This window comes from Pteropus alecto, unplaced genomic scaffold (assembly GCF_000325575.1).
Source record: "Pteropus alecto unplaced genomic scaffold, ASM32557v1 scaffold115, whole genome shotgun sequence".
Classification (NCBI taxonomy): Eukaryota; Metazoa; Chordata; class Mammalia; order Chiroptera; family Pteropodidae; genus Pteropus; species Pteropus alecto.
This window is the reverse complement of record NW_006436814.1, coordinates 4,146,663-4,159,449: the sequence shown is the minus strand read 5'-3', so window position 1 is coordinate 4,159,449 and position 12,787 is coordinate 4,146,663. Positions and strand designations below refer to the sequence as shown.

At 47.4% G+C, this 12,787-nt stretch overlaps 1 protein-coding gene across 1 annotated transcript; it reads left to right on the top strand.

Moving 5' to 3' along the window:
• The first annotated feature begins 7,548 nt into the window (after positions 1-7,548).
• MIXL1 (Mix paired-like homeobox) lies at positions 7,549-10,015 on the top strand. Its single transcript, XM_006914296.3, has 2 exons — positions 7,549-8,679; positions 9,710-10,015. Exons 1-2 carry the CDS (start codon positions 8,272-8,274, stop codon positions 10,013-10,015), a joined length of 714 nt encoding a protein of 237 aa, XP_006914358.1. The 5' UTR covers positions 7,549-8,271.
• Positions 10,016-12,787: the final 2,772 nt, after the last annotated feature.

Below are 12,787 nucleotides of genomic sequence, written 5' to 3'. Positions count from 1 at the left end.
ACCGGTTCAAACTCTGCACCACACCTGGCCTTGCAGGCTTGACCCAGAGAGGGCAGGGACCGCCTGAGCCCCTGTAGTATGCCAGCAGCAGAGGCACCCTGAACCCTACGTGTTTACTGTGTGAAAAGCTCACGGAGCCTCTATCACATACCAGATAAGGGGCTGGTGTTGGGGGAGCAGAGAACAAGTCAGATCTAGCTCTGAGAGTCTCCCAGGCCCAATCAAGAGAGATGCGCAGACAGACAGGAGGCCCTGCAGAAGACCCTGACCTGGTCTTGGGGTGACGGCGCCTTTTGGGTGTTCACACCCACACTTCTACGTGGGACAGAACCCCAAGCCATCTAGTCCAAGCCAGGAACTTCAGCAACTACGCGGTAGGAAAGGGGAGTCACCTGAATGGGACTGTTTGGGAGGGAGTGTTGCCCCACCTGGCGGCGGGCTGAGGAATGACACCCTGGCACAGTTGAACAGATGTGGGCTGTGAGGAAAAGCCAGGGGCTAAAACAGGGAGACGATTTTTAGAGTCTGACATGGATGCTTCCCAAATAGCCTCGGCCAGCACCTCCTCAATATGACCTGTCAGGCTCCACCCCTTCAGCCATCAGACTCAGGGTGCCTCAGGGACCCCCAAGTAAGAGATGCGCAGTGGCCCTCCCACCACGCTCTCCACTCGACCCCATTCTTTTCCGGACCTGCCAGGCGGCAGAGGCGTCCTCAAGTTTCTGATCCTCTCCTCATCTAGAAGCTTTCAAAATATCTTTAGGTCAAGACAAGGACTGTCCCCAAGGCCCAGCTCAGACCACATCTCACGTGAGCAACAGGGACCCCCAAGTAAGAGATGCGCAGTGGCCCTCCCACCACGCTCTCCACTCGACCCCATTCTTTTCCGGACCTGCCAGGCGGCAGAGGCGTCCTCAAGTTTCTGATCCTCTCCTCATCTAGAAGCTTTCAAAATATCTTTAGGTCAAGACAAGGACTGTCCCCAAGGCCCAGTTCAGACCACATCTCACGCAGGCCCTTCTGGGAATGAAATAAATTATATTCTCTCCCACCCACAAACCAGCATCAAATGCTTCCTAAGCAGGCTTGGCTGCAGTAATAGGGGTGTGTATGTGGGAGGGGTATCCAGAGATTTCCCCTGGGGCATCCTGGGCAAATCCTGAGTTCTTCCAAACCTGGGACACATGACGGATTACAAGAGTTTCAGAATGATTGCTGTACAATAAATACGAATACTTTCAAAGCATGTAAGGAAAAGTGTGACAGTCCCTCTCGCCCATTGAACCCCCTTCCCTCCATACACCAGCTCAAACGGATTTGGGATTGTCAGCTGTGAGATTTCTTCTGCTACATCCTGAGAGCCTATTACAGATTTTATAGTGTGCTAAGCAACTGGGGGACAAAGTAATATTGCACATTCATGCCCACAAAGAAATGATACTCGGGTCACGGAAATAAGATTAGTTTACATAAACATAAAACATTTCCACGCGTGTGTACATACATACAGACACACACATAGAAAAGGCTTTGTATGAGAGGGTTGATAGTGCCTGCCTTCAGATACATTTATTCGTGGTTCTTTTTTCTGTGGTTTATATTTAATTTCTACAGAAACTAGGACTCACATGAAGGCGCAGGCCCTGGATTTGGTCAGAGGGCTCTGATTCCAGCGACCTCGGGCTCCTGGACCTGCTTTCTCCTCCAGTCGCCCCTCACCCATGGAGCCGTGGGGAGGAAAGACTCCTTGAAACCACATGTGCAAAGGCCGGCAGGCTTCGTGCCTTGTTGGGCCACATGGGACCCCCAAGCCGGGTAGGGCCTGGTCCGTCCTTCAGCAGGCCTGTGGGAGGCAACGGGGAGGACTTGCAACAGCATCTCTGGCTGCTGTGAAAGTACCTGGCGTGGGCTCCTCAGTCTGCACAGCTGGGAGAGGACCCTTGTCGCCTCACTCTGCTTTTGCCCAGGGGCCCAGGACGAAGGGCCCAGGAGCCAGGGAGGGCTACCCTAGAAGTGTATGATCCAAAGCACACCCCATCCTGGACAGGGTTGCCCCAGGAACGCACCGGTGTCTGAGGCAGGCGCGGGACCAGTTCCGCAGTGGGCAGGTGTCTTACACCCCGCTTGGGGTCATTTTTAAGGGAGCCTCTTCTCACAGACTTAGGAAGGAGCAGCTCTAAGCTGCCCCTCTGACTTAGGGCTCTTTGCCGACTTGGCTGACTTAACAAAGACAGTTCTTGGAGATACCCCAGAACTCGGCTCAGAGCCCCCAGAAACTTGCACAGGACAGTGGGGGAGGACCTCCTGGGTGAAAGATTGTTTTCTGGACTCAATTCTAGATCTATATTTTGGCAAGAATGATTCACAGGTAATTATGTGTATGTCGATAAGGCAGTAATGATCACTGACTGCTTAGGGTCATGATTTCCATTAGAGGTTACAAAGTGGGGCTAGTCTAACTCTACCATTCCTTCATTTATCAGCAGAATAAAGTTTTCCTTATCAACAGTTTGTTTACAAAAAAAGGCAGGATAAATATTTGCTTCCTTCTCTCTGTTTATCAGTTTTCAAGACAAAGAGTTTGTTCTCTAGAATCCTCCAAAAGTGACCAATTTTTGTTTTCTTATGATCATCATGAAAGAATAGATTTTAACATTTGATGTGTTTCAATCTATTACTCTTATTATTCTTATTGATCCTCAAAATTGTCCTGTTTGGCCAGTGGGAGCCTCTTGAAATTATTTCTTAGAGTAATTATTTCAGGAGTATTTCATAGTTTTGTCACTTTCAGTTGTGACTAAATAGTCCAGATTTTCAGATACGACTGAATATTCCAGACCAGGCACGGTGCTTGGTGTGCAGTCGGCGCTCAGAGCACGTGAGTGCGATCTGACGAAGGAGGCGGCTAGTGTGACTTCCTCTCTCATCCAAATGAGTGCTGGAGGTTCGGGTTACTATGGAAGCTGAGGGCCCAACTGCCTGAGAGAGTAGAACCGTTCATTTAAAACCCCCACCCTTCTTAGCGTACACTAAAATAGATTAGAATCTATTTGAAAATGCCTTGTATCGCTTCTTGGCCTTTTGGCTAAGATCAAGTGAAAATGCCTTGTTATATCCTATATCCATCAAGAATCTGTGTTTGCTTGGACCAATTTAGGGTGGTATTTTACCTGCACGGGTATCTCTCGGCTATTATAGATCCAGTAAAAGGCAATATTTTGGAAATACAAGCCCAATACGTGCTGGCTGAGACACAGTCCAGAATTGATCTCAGATTACCCTGGGTATTCGCTAACACTTTAATAAATTATTCTGGGGCAGAAAAGACGGGTATTGGCAGACTTTGTGTTCTCCTGACACCTCTCTTTACTTGCCCTTGTTCAATGAGACCTCATGCAAGATATGTGGCGTACCCTAATTCAATACCGTGTCACATCCTAGCGAGAAAATCGGAGAACGTCCAAAGCAAAGTTTCATTATATGGTTAGAAGAGGAAAAAATGATCAAAATGAAATGGGGTTAAATCAGATGACAATGTTAAAAAAAAAACTTGTAGTATCATCGACATCTCACCGGCAAGTGCTCTCACACTGTCGCTTTTGAAGAAAGACCATTTTCCCATGCTACGGTAATATTTAACACACTGATGGCCAAATCTGTCTGAGACAGTTCGGTATGAAAATGAAGCAATCATTTCGAAGACCCAAAGTTCAGTTTAAGCAAAGAAAACAAGAGTCCAGAATTCAAATCTAGTGCATGATTTTGTACCAACGAAATATCTCTTTGTATCTACATCTGAAAAATTACCAAAAATAACATAATAATAATGAGTGATTTGCCAGATGATGATATAGGGCTGTGTTAAAAATGGTGGCCACTAGCCACATGTGGCTGGCTACTTAAATCAATTACACTGAAATAAAATAAAAAATTCAACTCCTCAGTCACACTAGTCCTACTTAAAGTGCTCAATAGGCACGTTCCAGAAAGAAGTCAAATAAATGTCAGGTTTGAGGACCAAATAATCTGCCAGTTGTTTCGGGTCTTCATTTCAAGGGCGTTGACACAAGGTTGAAAATGTATGATTTCCTTTCTCTGAGATTGAAAAGTTGTTTTTTTTTTTAACTTTATTGGTTCATTATGTGAACAGGGACCATGAAAGACGTACAGAGGGGTCTTTTCTACTCAGAGGCTTTGGGTAGAAATAACTGAAAAAAAAAATCATCTTAAAAAACTCAACATGTTGAGTTCAAAATCTATTTTGTGTTTGTTATTTGAATGTATATGGCACCGACTAAACAATAAATAAAACCTCCTTAACATTTTATCACTTTCCTGGCACATTCAAACCTTTTTGGGAGGTGTCCTCTCTCAACTTCTTGTAACTACTGGTTCTGAAATAAACTTTGGGAACTGAAGAGGCCTGGGCAGGAGAGGAAAGGAAATCAAAGCAAGGCCAGGATCAAAGAGGCAAACAGCTCTGGGATCTCAAGGTGGAAGCAGAGCCATCGACTCCCCTGGGCTGCCTTTTCCTGGCTCTCTAATAAACACCCAGGGCTCCTGAGCCAGGTCTTAGGGCAGCTCGGAGGGCCCGACTTGAACAACAAAGAGAGCCGGGGGAAGAGAGTACTTAGCACTTAAAGAGGAAAGGCAGGTCTCCTTGAGGTGGTGGTGGTGGTGAGGGGGTGGTGGTAGGGATGGAAACGTGGTGGGAAATATTGAGGATGCAGAACAGGATGGTTATAATGATAAGTTTTTTTTTTTTTCTTTTAGCTTACTGCTTTTCTATTGCATCTTTACTTATATTTGCCAGACTTCCCCCATTATACAGAAAGCATCTCTGAGGACTGTCTTCTATTTCACCTTGCCCTCCCCTTACATGTTTTGACAGATGTGACTGACAGACCCAGCAATTCCAGTGGTGAGTGATCGAGCAAGCCCAGGTCCTGGCGAAGGGGACTCCTGCCCCTGATCTCAGCCACGGTGTCTTCAGCAAGCCCTGAACTTCACTTTGTATCCTGAAACTGGTACACTGACTTGCTTCAGGAGAAGAAAGTACTTCATGGAGCCTATTTAAAATGTGCTTCGAAAAAAATAAAATAAAATGTGCTTCGATTTCACAGATTCTCTATTTTGGGAAAATAACCTGCAATAATTGTTTTTTAAGATATTGCCAAGGATCAGGCTCTTTCCATTTTCCAACTGGGGATACGCGTATAGAAGCATTAACAAACATTCATTGTTCATTTTTGGCAGGGTAATGAAGGAATCTACAAACGGGATTTAGTGAAAACCGCTTATGATTTTATAGACGTCTGTCAAACCAAAGCAGAAAACAACTTGACTTTGGAGTGAACCTACGCATCAGAGCTTCTGTAGAGACCCTTCAGAAGCTCCCATCTTGCGAACTCTAGTCAATGAAAACACCGAGAGCCCCAGAAAACCCATTCTCACCGGGGAGTCACCTCTCTTTCCAGATACATAGCATCGCTTCCTCTGCTTCAGTTTTTTAAAGTAATTTTTTTTTTAAAGTCAGATTCTACCAGTTTTCCTACTCATGTCCTTTTTTCTTTCCTAAGGATCCAACCTAGAATACCACATTACATTTAGTCATCAAAAGCTAGCTTCTAAAAATGTACTTATAACAATAATACAGGCACATGATAAAAAAATAATAAAGCGGCGCCATAGGAAAAGAAATAAAGCATCCCTCTCCAACCCTGCCCTCCCAATTCCAACTCTGGGTTTCTACTGTATCCTCACTGAGTTTATTTTTTTAGATATGTACAAGCACACACAATTAAAACTTCATTTTAGGTGAAAGGAGGCAAGAAGGGGAAAGGCTGAAATCTTATTTCAATATTGAAGATTATATTAACCACACAAACTCTCAGGAAAAGTCATAAGATGATGCTTGTTTAGTTGGTTTGCACGGTTATCAAGCTGCAAACCGAATACTGAATTTCTTACGACCAATTTAAAAGGCAGAGAAAAGACCATCGTGCATGGTTAGATCGCTTCGTCAAACCATCACCAGCTTCCATTTATGACCCGGCCCTTCATCTGTCTCTGCCTGTTCATTCTGGCTTACTAGCAAACAGGCCAGCTCAGGGGCCTTACTAGCGAGCAGACAGCACCAGAAGAATGAGGCTTTGGCCAGAGCATGTGGGGAGAATTTCCACGCAGAGGAGAGAATCCCCATGACTCTTGACCCTGGCACAGTTTCTGGCTTGCTGGACCATCTCTGACTGCTGTTTAATCTCAGCTGGCTGCCAGCAGCAAGGGAACCTCTGGATTCCTCCTGGGACTGGCTTCCTGGTGCCCACAGCTACAGCAACAGAACCTGGGTCTGCCTAGATCTGGCTGTATCACCACTGCCTGCAACTGGGAACTTAATGAGCCCAATGTGCCTATAAGCAACACCCGCCCTGGACTGGAGCAGAGTAGGGGCTTTGCCTTCCTCCTGAGGTGGCAGGGAACTCAGCAGTGAGCACAGAGCCAACTTTGCGGGCCCACCTGGCACAACGGCTTTGGAGTAATTTGGACCCATCTAGGATGGTGGAGTATTTCCTGATCTATAAAATGGGACAGGAATACCTACTTCATAGGAACACGCATAAAGCATGGCCTAGCACGGCGACACTTCAGAAATGCCTTTTGAATTAATGAAAGAATGAATGAACTCAGAAAAATAGAGGGCCTGCTCTCCCATCTCACATACCCTCTGCCTGAAAACCTCAACGACCAGGCATGGGAATTAGAAAGGATGGGAGGAGGGGTGGGGGAAGAAACAGAAAGAGCTGTCTGTCAGGGGTAGGGGTAGCTGGAGGAGAAGGCAACGAATATTGTCAGGCTGCTTCTGAGAGCCTTGGGGTTGTGCAGGGGACTGGGACACAGTCCCAACACCCCCATCCTACCAGGAGAGAATTAAGCACAGAACTTCTCCAGCAGCCCCACGAATTCTTCCTACTTTGACAGCTGCAAAGTCCATTCAGAATGAAAATATCCAAGCTCTTCTTGAGGTTGTCTTGTAGCATTCCAGAAGGGATGGCGACAGGACAGGGACCCTGAAAGACCCTCCCTACCGAGAGCCCCCTTTGAGTCACAGATGAATGGTCCTAGTGATGTCTGCGCTTAGGTCCTGGGAGCAAGAAGACCTGGCCTCTGGGCTCCTCCTCTGAGGACCCCACTGCGGGGAAGCAGCTCTCATACTGGACCGTGCGTTTCTCTTTCTAGCAAGTGAATTCAGTGACGCCAATTCAACAGAGGTTGAGGGGGCGTCTAGCATGGTGCCTGCTGCATAACAAATGTACAAGTAGATGCTCCATTGACTTGAATGAGAAAAATGGGTTCCTAAGACTTTATAGTCCAGGAGAGGAAGCTGATACATACACCATAACCACAGTACACATCAGGCCAAAATATGACCCTTCAACGAGGCCCAAAGGTCAGAGGCAAGAGGGAATGGAAACTTCACGGAGTCCCTTTACGTCCTCGCTTCCAGCTGGATGCGCCTTGAGCATCGCTGGGTATCTCCAGAAAGGCCAAATCACGCGTGGGCACATTTTCAACACTGCGTGCTTAGGGTGCCCTTACTCCGAGGACCACAGTGGAGTCCAGACAAAAGGTTCGGGCGCTCCCACGCCCCTTCCTCTTGGTGAATATACTGTCCCCCTTTGAGGTCCCTTTATCTGCACCCCCTCCTTCTGATTCAGGATGTGTTAGGGAGGCTTGCGGAGGTCAGGGGCTGGGCTGTTTGACCAACCTGGTACAGGGTCTAGCACATAGCAGGGGGCGTAAATAAATACCTTTGATGACAACAGTCGAGACAGCGGGCAAGGCGAGCTGGGGCTAGAGATAGGCCGGCCCGCGCCGAGTGGGTGACCTGACCCGAGGGGCGGGTAGCGGTGGCTGTGCCCTCACCCCACCCACGCACCGGGGCCCTCTAGCCTCCCCTCCCCGAGCATCTAGGGGATGTGGATTGCAGTGGCAGGGCTGGCGGCGCTGGCGGGGCGGATGGACAGAGGAGGGGGCGGGAGGGGGCCTGGTCCCAAGTTCACGCCTCGCTCCCTGCATCCCACGGTCAGCGGAAGCGATTATTCCCCACCGGCGTCTGGCGGGGCGGGGGCGGGCTCGCACCCCGAAGAGCCACGGGCCTCCCCTTGTCCAACCCTTTGATCGCGCCGTCACCCCGGGCCCCCTCCCTCGGCCCGGGGGTCCGTATAACTCGAGTCCGTGCCCCTCCCGGTGGCGCACTGGGGTTGGGTAGCGATGGCCGCAGCAGGGTCCCGCCAGCTCGAGTTCGGGGACAGGGCCGTGTTCCCCGTGTACCCGCCAGTGCACGCAGGAGGGGCGCTCCTGCCGCCCCCGAGCCCCGCCGCCACCCTGCTCCCCACGAACTCCTCAGGCCCCAGCCCGGAGTGTGGCGCCTCGGCCACCTTCGCCGGCTTCCTCGGAAGGGGCCCCGGGCCAGCCCCGACACCCCCCGCCAGCCTGGACCCGCCTGCGCCCCCCAAAGGCGCGGCCGCCCCGTCTGCGTCGCAGCGCCGCAAGCGCACGTCGTTCAGCCCGGAGCAGCTGCAGCTGTTGGAGCTCGTCTTCCGCCGGACCATGTACCCCGACATCCACCTGCGCGAGCGCTTGGCCGCGCTTACCCTGCTCCCCGAGTCCAGGATCCAGGTGAGCGGTCCGCCGCAGCCCCGCGCGATCGCCGATGCGCCCCTAGTGGAGGCGCCGGCGTTAGCAGCCAGGATTCCCAGGGCAGCAGCCTGGCGCCCACTGACTTGACCTTCAGCAAATTGAGCCTCAGTGTCCCAGGCTGTAAAATAGGGACAATATCAGTACCTACTGCATCGGGCTTTTTAAATTAAATAGCTTGGTCTCGTTAAGTAGAAGGGCGTCTCCGAGAAGGCTGGCTGGTTCCTTGAAATGGTCAGAAAGTAAATCCTCAGCCAGAAGGTGATGAGTGTATTTTCACATTTTTTCCTTATCCAGGAAGAGACAGGAGGCACAGTTAGGGTTTCCCCTGGTAGATGGTAGCTGACAGAACACGGGAATGGCTCACCAAGTTACCCCTGGGGCTGTTAGTCTGTAGCTCCCTGGTCTGAGTCCAAGCTCGGTTTTAAGTAGAGCCTCATTTGAACCGTGGGAGAGAGTGGACTTGTTTTTCTGCATCCCTGGTGGAATACATGTCAGTTTTAACAGCTGGCACAGAGGCTTCCTCAGCAGGACACCTTCAGCAATGCTTGGGAAATAGCAAAAAAACAAAAAAACAAACAAACAAAAAAAATTGTCGATGGGAGTAAAATCCGTTAAGCAAAATACCTGCTTGGTTAGTTCGACAAGGGAGTGAGTATACGTACTTTTAAAAACCATTTTTCTAAATTATTCTAATACCTATCATCTTTAAGCATAGTAACATTTCCTCTCAAATCGAAAGTTTCTATTTCTGCGATCCCATTTTTTATCACAAAAGTCCCTATACGCTTAGGCGGAATGAGGCATTATTCCAGTTTTGCAGCTGGGAATGGTGAGGCAGAGAACGCCAGGTGCTCTGCACTTCTAACCGTTGGCCCAAGTGCTTTCTGAAAATTAAACGGTTCTGTCTGGAGCAGGGAGGCAGGGTATGTTAAACTGGAACTTCGTATGAACTGTGAAGGTAACAGTCATAAAGACTAACCAAAAGCAGCTTTTCTGTCCCTGCTTCCAGGTGTGGTTCCAGAACAGGCGTGCCAAGTCGCGGCGTCAGAGCGGGAAGTCCTTTCAGCCTTCAGCCAGGCCGGCGCTCCTCCTCCATCCGGAGGCTCACGGAACCGAAGGGAAATGTCTGAAGCCCTTGCTGCCTCTTGAGGTAGATGTGAACTGCCTGCCAGATCCCAACAGGGTTGGAGTGGGCAGCTCTGACCCTAGCTCCCAAGGTCAGAATTTTGAAACCTATTCTCCTCTCACTGAAGACATTGTTTCAAAGCTGGACTCATGGGAGGAACACATCTTTTCTGCCTTTGGTAACTCTTGAGGATTCTAGAATTCCAGATAAGCTCAGAGGAGCCATGACTGACAGCCAGGGAGAGACACATAAGAATACTGTCTTTCTGGTTTCCATTTTAAGGACACATCCATGTTAACTTTGATGATGGTTTTGACGGTCATCTCTCCCCTGTGAAGCTTCCTCCCTTGTGAACCTTTACCCAAGCCCAGCTCTTACTCTGTAGCACACGCCCCTAGGAGTACTGGCATTCATATTTACCTGTGCCATCTCCAAATCTGCACATCCAGTTTGGTCTCCATCCCTGCTCCTTCTTGCCAGTCCTGTTCTTATTTTTCAGACTCGTTTTTCAGAACTCATTATCTTCACAAGAACTTCTCAGCTTGACCCAGTTTCCCCTTGTGCTTGACAGCTGCCGTCTTCTCATGCTTCCTCCAAGGCTTACAACCTTAAACTCTAACCCAGCTCCTTCAATCCTCAGCCTGTCACCAAGATTTACTACTTTTTAGTAGGAAATCTTATTAAAACTAGTACTGTTATCAACTCAGTACTAGTTCCAGTGACTCTGCATCCAGGTTATTTCGAGGGCTCTCTGCTTCTAGCTTCTCAACTTTTAAGAAATTACTCTGGCTACCAAATTATATAAACCTTTCGGTTACCCTCCCAGGTAACTGACATCTACAGCCTACAGGGTGGTTATGCAGATCTTCTTAAGATCACTCATCCACAAGTTATGCCTCAGTCTCAAGGTCATTCATTTCAGTTTTAGAACCAACCAAATACCTCTCTCTTTCAAAACACTGGAGACCCGCTTCTTGCTGAAGTCTGAAACTTTGTCTAATCCTGATTTTGTATCTGTTACTTCACAATCACTCCAACATTACCCTTAGCACTTGTTGCTGTACTTCTGTCCAACTTTAGTGAATTATTAAATGTTTTCCACAAATGTTTCACTGTAATTCTATTTAAGTGAATTGTCTGTTAGACAGCACTTAGTATCGTGCTTTGCTCCACAATTGCTCAGTGCCCATTATGTGGCCATGAAAAACATTTCTAAAAGAAAAAAGTTTGCAAATGTCATTTATAGTCAGTAATTTTTATCAGCAGGTCACTGTGCTGAGAAATTCAACTTGGTTAAAAGCATATCTTTGGCTTGTTCGAAGTTTAGTCACAGTCTTTTGGCTTTGGGAGACTTCTTTTTCCCAATTTATACATTAAGAATGTATGTGAATTGCTGTTTCTAAGTTAGCCAGAAATAAGTTATTTTGATATTTTGACGGCTTTTAAACTTTTGAGGGCCAAAGGAAGCTGTGTGAGGTAACCAGGGGTGAGGTTTCTTTGTAAACGGTGCTGTGGGGAAGGTTCCTGAGAAGCCCTGGCTAGGCCCAGGACTCATGTTTGATGGTTACTGGGAGAGGATGGGCTATGTTGAATGTCATAGAGATCATACATGCTAGCTGCCCTAATTTTCGTAGAGGTGTTACTCAAATGGCTTGCACTTTTCAGAATAGCAAATCCACTACTAAAAGCCACCAGGACACAGTTCATGCTTTAGTAGCAGACTTGATTTCTAAACCCTTGAAAACTGTCCGAAACCAAAAATGAGATGACAAATGTAGCTATTATTATTTTAAATACTTACTATGTGCCAAACATTGTGCTCAGGGTTTGTGGGGGTGGCCAGGAGGTCTCACAGAGAGCTTCCTTTGCATTCAGACTTGTGACATGTCCAAAGGAGATGATACAAATAAATTCAAAAGAGTAAAAGACATATAACACTTTAAACTTACAGTCCACTAAGGATCACATTTAAAAGTAAATCTTGTAACTAGCTTATTAATTGTATGACTGCATTTCTATTGTGTTATATTGTTTTTCCCAAGGAACAATTTAAAAATCCACAAATATTTAATTCTTGTCGCCTTTTTTATTTTTCAAAGTTGCAGGATCTTCTAAGAACAGTAGTCTATACCTCTCTCAAATTCTTAAAAGGCCCTAACTGCTAAATGTGTTACAGGCATTGTATGTTTAGTCCTCACAACTGCCATATAAAGTGGGGACTATTATTGTTTTAAAGATCAAGAAACTTCAGTAGTGGTTCACAATCACACAGCTAATAAATGACAACCAGGACTCCAACCTAGTACTAACTCAGCCCAGCCATTTATCCACCACCGCATAATGCCTCCTATACTGGGCTAGCCTGGCCTTTTTAGTCTGGACTGATGATAACACGACAGGTTTAAAGGCAACTCCCTAGTCAGAATTTCTACATCCAAGTGAGTACAGTCTCATCTTTCAAAGTGATCATCATGGAAGACCATACTTTTATTCCAGTGGCACTAATATTGCTAAAAACGCTTTTGAAACTCTTATTTGTTCATTGGGTGCCTATGACCAGCTACTTTATCAGGACCTGGAAATAAAATGGTGAGAAAACCAGAAACTGTCCTTCCCCTCATTGAGCAAAGAAGGCAGTACGGACACAAAACAAGAAATATAAAATTGCAAACGTGACAGTGCCGAAAGGAGAGGTACATGAGCAACTGGAGATGACGTGCTGTAGTCAAGCTCTGAAAACACGATGCTGAAGGTAAGATCTGTAGGATGATGAGGAGTTACCAAGGTGACACGGAGAGGGAACGCAGAGGACACTACACGGGCAAAGGCCCTGTGGAGTACGGAGCAGGAGGGAGAGGTTGGTAGGGAAGGCCAGACCGTGTGTGGCTTGGTAGGCCTTGTAAGAGAGTTCGGAATTTGTCCTGAGAGCCAAAAGACTTTAGATGGGGATAAATGATCAAT

What these genes read in the sequence shown, in the direction of transcription:
- MIXL1 (XM_006914296.3), top strand. Translation starts at nt 8,272, where the DNA reads ATGGCCGCAGCAGGGTCCCGCCAGCTCGAGTTCGGGGACAGGGCCGTG. An exon ending in TCCCCGAGTCCAGGATCCAG is followed by an intron (nt 8,680 to 9,709) that starts GTGAGCGGTCCG and finishes CCCTGCTTCCAG; the next exon opens with GTGTGGTTCCAGAACAGGCG.